At 31.1% G+C, this 7,671-nt stretch overlaps 1 protein-coding gene across 1 annotated transcript; it reads left to right on the forward strand.

Moving 5' to 3' along the window:
• The first annotated feature begins 1,562 nt into the window (after positions 1-1,562).
• On the forward strand, positions 1,563-5,385 carry LOC139855960 (uncharacterized). The gene is made up of 6 exons (XM_071845199.1): positions 1,563-1,913; positions 2,007-2,227; positions 3,560-3,773; positions 3,946-4,031; positions 4,589-4,680; positions 4,777-5,385. Exons 1-6 carry the CDS (start codon positions 1,842-1,844, stop codon positions 5,019-5,021), a joined length of 930 nt encoding a protein of 309 aa, XP_071701300.1. The 5' UTR covers positions 1,563-1,841; the 3' UTR covers positions 5,022-5,385.
• The last annotated feature ends 2,286 nt before the right edge of the window (positions 5,386-7,671 follow it).

The raw sequence follows: 7,671 nt of genomic DNA on the forward strand, positions 1-7,671 counted from the left end.
TATATCTTTATTTAATATACATAAATCAGTTTTTAATACACATTGCAAGTTATTTATGAATAATTAATATTCCAACTTATTGTATATATATATATATATATATATATATATATATATATATATGTATGTATATGTATATGTATATATCTATTTACAAATAGATGTTCGTGAATCGTCGGTCAATAGTCAAATGTTAACTGAATATATAACATTAGTTCAAAAACTTTGAGAATCAATATTACAGACTTTGCTTATCGTGTCGGAAACATATAAAGATTAAGTTTAAATTTGATCAGAAATTTCCGGGTTGTCACAATCATCGACAGATCTGAAGTTCGTTCAGATTCAAAATCAGGAAGCAATTTTTTTTTTCTAGGTGGTTGTTCGTCATCACCTTATGTTCTAGGTAAGTAAAAGTATTAAGCATCAAATTAATGATAAAAAGTCGAATCAAAGATAAAAGGTATGAATTAAAGATAAAAAAACAGATAAAAATTCGAATTAAAAAGTTGAGGGACTCGGATTGCAATTTTGTGTATAAACGAAGGACCAACGAAGCAAAAAAGTCAAAGAAAAGAGTAAAAAGACGATTTTACCCTCACATGCATGGCACATGTCAAAGGTTAACGGCTAATTTAGACGGAAGTTAGACGGAGGGACTAGGATTGTAGAATTTTGCAATTTTAAGGACTTGAAAATTCATAAAAAAACTTGAGAGACTCGAATTGCAATTTCGTGTATAATTGAAGGACCAACGGAGCAAAAAAGTCTTACTCCATCGCTCCAAATTTATCAAAACAAAAACACAAACCAAAACTTCAATCCCGAACCGCTTTCTTGTTCTCTTTTATTCACCATCTATATCTATAGTTTCTATTAAAACGTTATGATGATGATGTCATTATTAAACTAATTCCTTTGTTAAAAAAATCAAAAAGAAAAAGAAAAAAATCTAAGTCCTTAAGCTGATGTCATTAATCTATTTAATTACTAATTAAATTAAATCTATTTATTTATTTATTTATTTATGAGCATTACAAAAATAAATACTCAATTTTAGAGCAAAATTTATTATTATTATTCAAATATGGTTCTTTTTACGGGATTAATTATGTTACATATGTATACGATCTACATATTTCAATAAAATGTTATAATGTAAACTTTTATGACAAGAAAAATAATAATTGTGATGAAAATTGAAAGAACGTCGTGAGAGAATAAATGTATTAATTTATTCTAACCAAGTTAAGTATATTACGGAATAATGTGTTTGTAAAAACGACAAATTACTTAGTCGGAATCTGTGGTTTCACAGGTCATTAAACTAAATGACTTTAGCATTTACGTTCACTTAATATCTAAAACATCATTAAACTGTTTCTTTAAACAAATCCGTGATTTCACGGGTCATTTCACTAGTATAAAAATAAAAATTAAATTATACTTCGTATATACTCCGTATAATATAAATATATAAATAAATAAATAATAAATAATACTCCGTACTCCGTAGATAATAAATAATTTCAAACATTCTGTTCTTCTCAGTCCTCCCTATAAATTCCTTTTATTCCATAATCTTGCCGGAAAATTTTCTTTCCGACAACCGACAATAACATTCCCAAGTTTTTTATACTTTCCTAACATAACTTATCTTTAATCAAATACAAAATCTTCTCATTTTCTTTCATATCATTAAACCATAAAACCCCAATCAAATCAAATTCCTCTATATAATTCTGCCAAAAATATACAAAACCTCACTTTTTTTTTTTTTTTTTTTTTTTTTTTTTTTTTTTTGTCTAGAACTAATAATCAGGGGATCCCAATAATCAGCAATGCAATCATCAAATCTTGAATCTTTCATGGACAGTACAACCCCTGTTGTACCATCTCAATTCCTCTCAAAGGTGCGAACTTTATTTAATTTGGATTGGTTCAGGCAATACCCTTTTATAGATTTGCTGTAAAATTATCGAAACTGTGATAAATTTTATTTGTAGAGTGAAATTGCAAAGCTAAATAGGCTATGGAATCCCTGTGATAGACAAAAAATGGAGTTCTTTAGTATGGGTGATCTTTGGAGTAGTCTAGATGAATGGAGTGCTTACGGTGCCGGAGTTCCGATCGTTACCGGAGATGATGAAATGATTGTTCAATATTATGTTCCGTACTTATCTGCCATTCAAATTTTTACTAGCTATTCTTCTCTCAACTATTTAAGGTAAGCTATTTTTTCTATATCAGTTTATAGATTTAAAATTATATATAAAATATGTTAGCATTATTATTTTATATATTTATATTTTACATATTTATTTTGTATAAATTCATATTAATATTTATTGTACTATGTAATTATTTTATTTTTTAAAAGCATTCATTGTACTATTTTTATTGATTGTTTCTTGCTGAAAATGTTGTATGCGTGTTAAAATTGCTGGTACATTTTGTTTTCTTGTAATTTTTTAGTATTATTATTATGTGACATCTAAAAATATTCCTATAAAATATACTCCGTACTTATTTATGTCTTGTATATAATTTATGATCCATGATAGATTTATAAGCTTTTTAAAATATCTATTTTGAGGAATTCAAATCCTTTGAACTTTTTGTAAAAAACTGAATAGATTATATTTTCTTTCAATAATTTTTGTTTCATTATTTTCGCAAAATTGGAATTTCATTTCATATAAATATGCCAAAGTACAATAATTACAATATTGTAATGGGGAAAAATTTGTTAATGAAAAAATATTAGTCAAAGAGTTAAAGTGGAAGAGTAAAAGTGGAAGAATTTATGGTTTTCTTCTTTCTTTCTATTTTTGGTATATTTGTTTGGATAATAACGTGAGTGAGTTATCCACCTTCTTATATAAAAGAAAATCATTCCGTCGATGATATTTTACCAACAAATTTGACTTGATAAGTCATAATTATACATTAAATACTTATATTGTACATACAAACGATGCACAATAACATGAATTTATCAATTCTACGGTGAAAATTATATATTACAGTGACATTAAAAAATACAAATAATATGATTCAAGTTTACTTTAAAAGACAACACCCTAAAGAGTAGTGAATAGGGATTGAAATAAAAATCAATGGTGAAAATGAACTATCTTCGCCATTAGTATTCGTTAAAAAATCAGACTAATAATGATCCTGCTGAATTCTATAGGGAAGAAACGGATTCAGGAACAAGGGATTCGTGAATAAGAATTGAATTTGGGTCCCCTTTGGATTACCAAACAACTACTAGGCTACCCTTAAGGTTGTCAAATATGATTTAATTTATGGGTTCTAATTTAGTTTTAATCGCGTATAGTTCAACTTTTATTATGTTCACCCATACCTGCAACTGGTTAATTATATATTCAGGATTAAGAAAAACACTAATCAAATTTGATTAGGATAATTCAAAAATCAATTAACCAGTTGTGAAAATGAGTTATCTTCCCCATTGTTGGTATTCGTTATAAAATCAGACTAATAATGATCCTGCTCAATTCTAGACTAATAATGATCCTGCTCAATTCTATAGGGAAGAAACAGATTCAGAAACAAGGGATTCGTGCAGTGATTTCTTTAGTGATGAGAGTGAATGCGAGAAGTTGTCAAGATGGGATAGATGTTCATCCGAGGAAGGTGTTTTTGAAAATGAGAGCCCTTCAGATTTTAACGATCGATTGGGTTATCTTTATTTTCAATACTTTGAAAGATCTATTCCTTGTGATAGAGTTCCGCTTTTTGATAAGGTACCAATTTGATTTCGTTCCAACGATTTTACTTTTGCCCATAACAAGTAGATGACATAATCATTTTGAAAGTCGTTTTTTCAATCTAGATTTTTTTTTTTTGTATGATGTCATTTATACACACTTTTAAGATATGCTATCTTATATTGTACGTGTTTATGTTTATATGTAGATTTCTATGTTATCTCAAAAGTACCCTGGATTAATGTCATTAAGAAGTGTTGATCTTTCACCGGCTAGTTGGATGGCAATTGCATGGTATGTTTACTTTCACTTATTTAGTAAAATATAAGTATCACATTATGCCATTCAATTTAGTTAGATGCATAATTGGTAATAAAAGTGTACTTATGTGTGACATCTAATTAGTATGTACTCTATACAACTAGTAACCATGATGAATATATTTAAAAAAAAAAAAGATTAAAAAATAAGTGCACATTAAAATTTTAGTGCAAGTCCACTCCTTTTCATGGCTGAACTTTTTATCCTCTTGATTGTTACACCAGCGACTCATTAGCACCAAAACACTATAACTAAATTCTACTTATCATAGCTAAACAGTAAACACTACACGTCATAATAAACGGTGTACAAGTACAAAAGCATAAGTTAAAAACGATTTAAAGCGTATGAGGCCTACTCATTTCTCTCACTTCCGTCACAGCTATGGCTACCATCCCATGGCTAACTCTATGGTGAGTGGCTGAGTACGTGCCTATGGCACCATGACTTTAGTGAGCTATGGCGGGCTCCCATAGAGATCAGAGTGATTTAAGTTATCATGTGAATGATTTTGATTGATAATATTATAGGTACCCAATATATCACATTCCAGTAGGAAGGACCATAAAAGACCTGTCCACATGTTTCCTCACTTACCATACCCTTTCTTCATCATTTCAAGGTATGTTGTGGTAAATGCTTCTTGTTATATAGATAGTATCTTTAATTTATACTCCGTAGTTTTATACCAAAGCTTACAAAATACGCATGAATCTAGATGCACACAACGAAGATGATAATCACGAACTCTTGAAAAAGAAAAAAGAAGAAAAGGAGGGGATTCGTCTACCGGCATTTGGACTAGCCACTTACAAGATGCATGGAGACGTATGGATACCGGGTGGGAATGGTAAGGATCAAGAAAAGCTTGTTTCACTTTTGAACGTTGCGGGATGTTGGCTAAAGCAATTGAACGTACAACACCATGATTTTAACTACTTTGTCAGTTATCGACATGGTTGACAACCAAGTAAAGACGGCCTTTCTCAAAGATTCGAGTAAACTCACTAGTGAGTGATATGAGACTGACTTATACATGTCTTTTGACTTCTTCTTTTGTCCTTTTGGGTTCTTTTTTGGCACATATAGGGAGGAATAAGGGAGAGGATATTAGGATACCAGTGTTGGTTCTGTTTTTGCTCTTGGATTCCTTAGTGTCAAATTAGATGTTTTTAGAAACTTATGAAGCTGTGGGATTTTGTATATGTTAAATGAGGGCTCCGTTAATTTTCTTAAGGTCTCACTATGTACATTGTGGTGTTTTATTTAAAGTTTGGAATAGCGTTAACTTTTATATTATGTAGGTTTTGTATAAAAGAGTGCATTAGATTTGTGTTTTTGGGTAATTAGAAAAATGTATAGCGATAAGACGTTAAGAGTGTGTTAGAGCACGAGGTGTTCTTGTCCATTTTTCGATGTCCATTTCAAGGTCGAAAATGGACCTAAATTGATTAAATTGGAGTCTCGTTCGGTGTCATTGGTTCAAAGTTTTGGTGGAAAAAAAAATATGACGTGTACCAATAAAAATATAGAATAATTAGAAAAGAAAAAAAAAAAGATCACCCTTGGAATACCGACGATGGACAATCGACGCCGGAATAGACATCAAGCGACGGTGGGCCGGTATCCATTTAAGAGGATACGTCGATCTCGACGATGGGTCCTACTCAGGACACTCACTGCTCTTTGGATTAAAGGTACGGGGTACGAGGAAATGCGTAAAATAAATATAAGCCATATAAATTTCAGGTTGTTAAAAAGATTTTTTCAAACTTTAAATAATGGATTTAGGTTGTGTGCCACCGCTTCTAAGAGATCATGGGCCAAAGGCGAAAAAGACGGTAATGAAACAATTTTTTTTCCTTCAGTTGTCATAAGAATGGATTAGGTTCCTAGTCTAAGTCAAGAAATTCAAAATCCATTGTCAAAAAATATCCTACTACGGGACAAAAAGCAAGGAAGGAATGCCACTTTAAAAAAGTATTTTTTAGTTCAATCATCCGCCGAAGCGAATCATTTGAAATTGCCAAGCCAATAAGTAGAAGGGCAAGATGACCACAGAGAAAAACATTCTCGAAGGAAAGTGGCTCAATTCAATGTCTTATGCATCAGTGACATTCGAGTGAAAGCAATAAATCAGTGGCCAAGAATCATCGATTTTCATGAAAAAATGAGCAACATATAAATACGTCATCCAAAGTACTTCATAGTTTTTAAAACTATCAAAGATTTTATAGTTTAGCAGTATTTGAAGAGCCTTTGAACTAAAGAGGTTATTCACGCCCCATTATGTTTGTGTGTGAGTTGTCGTTCGAAAAAAGTACGAAATAGTTAAAACTAAGCCAGGAGCTTATAAAACGTTAACTTACGTTATTTCCTCTTATATTATATACAAATTATTATTTTCTTTGTCCTTATATGTCAAGTTACATATTTAAACTCTATGTTGTTAACTAAACACCTATAAAACTACTACAAGTTGAAACGGCTTTAGTTTCGTCACTAACAACATAAAACTCGTCACTATGACGAAAACAGATTGTTCACGTCTCGTCATTATAAATGCATCACGAGACACTATTAAAGACCATAATGATAAAGCCGGTCACTATATTGATCATTTGTTAGGTTAACAATATCGTATAGTGACTAAGGTTCAGTGATAACTTTTTAAATTGTAATTAAATAGCATTATTGGGGATCAAAGAATAAGTTTTTAATTGTAATAAAATAGTATTATTGGGGTTCATAGAATAAGTCGTCACTAAAGTAATCATAAATCATCATTTTTTTTTTTTGTTAGTGAACATAAGTTCAACTTACGGAGTATCTTTAAATATAAGTACCGTAAAAAAAATTCACCTATAAGCGTTTGACTTTAGCTATCAACTATTTTTGCTAATCACACCATTAGAGTTCATTCTTATGCTTATCTATTTATCAATTAGCAATTTAGCATACACTCTACGAGCAGTTCTTTACAGAGTTGAAGCATTCTTAAAAATAACTTGTTGCTCATTATTTATTTTCCTGTGTTGTGAGAGAGACGGGTTTAGACGAAATTAAGATGGAATAACTAATTTTGTAATGAATGTTCTTGGATCGTTGTATACCACTAAAAAATTTAAATTTCATTACACGAATGATTTTCTTTTAACGACGGTTAGGAGTTACTGACAGAATCCGCATGTGATGTTGGAAGCCACTCACACGATTATTTTTTGGGACAAACATTACAGTCATACCGCCCATCACTCGATCAGGAGGAACTTGCATGGCGAATCCATACGGATATCGCGTGTGATAAAACCCGCTCAGTTGTGGTTCGAATGCAAGACGTTCGCAACCTCCAAGGCCCATGAAATTCGCGGGTAATCTCAGTAGAAATATTTTATAGCTCATGGCAGGAGGGCGGGGGCCCTAGTGGATTTTTTTTAGTGTAAAAATGTTGGGTTTTTTGACTTTGCCCCAGGTGGATTTTTTTTTGCCCCAAAACCTACATATTTTGCCTCAAAACCTTCAACTTTTGCCCCAAATTCTCCAACTTTTGCCCAAAATCTTCAAATTTTGCCCCAAAATCTCCAACTTTGCCCCAAAATCTTCAAATTTTGTC

Source organism: Rutidosis leptorrhynchoides, chromosome 1 (genome assembly GCF_046630445.1).
Source record: "Rutidosis leptorrhynchoides isolate AG116_Rl617_1_P2 chromosome 1, CSIRO_AGI_Rlap_v1, whole genome shotgun sequence".
Classification (NCBI taxonomy): Eukaryota; Viridiplantae; Streptophyta; class Magnoliopsida; order Asterales; family Asteraceae; genus Rutidosis; species Rutidosis leptorrhynchoides.

Bases quoted from the DNA above. Each gene is read 5' to 3' on its own strand.
- LOC139855960 (XM_071845199.1), top strand. From the start codon at position 1,842: ATGCAATCATCAAATCTTGAATCTTTCATGGACAGTACAACCCCTGTT. The intron at 2,228-3,559 runs GTAAGCTATTTT...TCAATTCTATAG, and splicing joins TCTTCTCTCAACTATTTAAG to GGAAGAAACAGATTCAGAAA. The intron at 3,774-3,945 runs GTACCAATTTGA...GTTTATATGTAG, and splicing joins GAGTTCCGCTTTTTGATAAG to ATTTCTATGTTATCTCAAAA.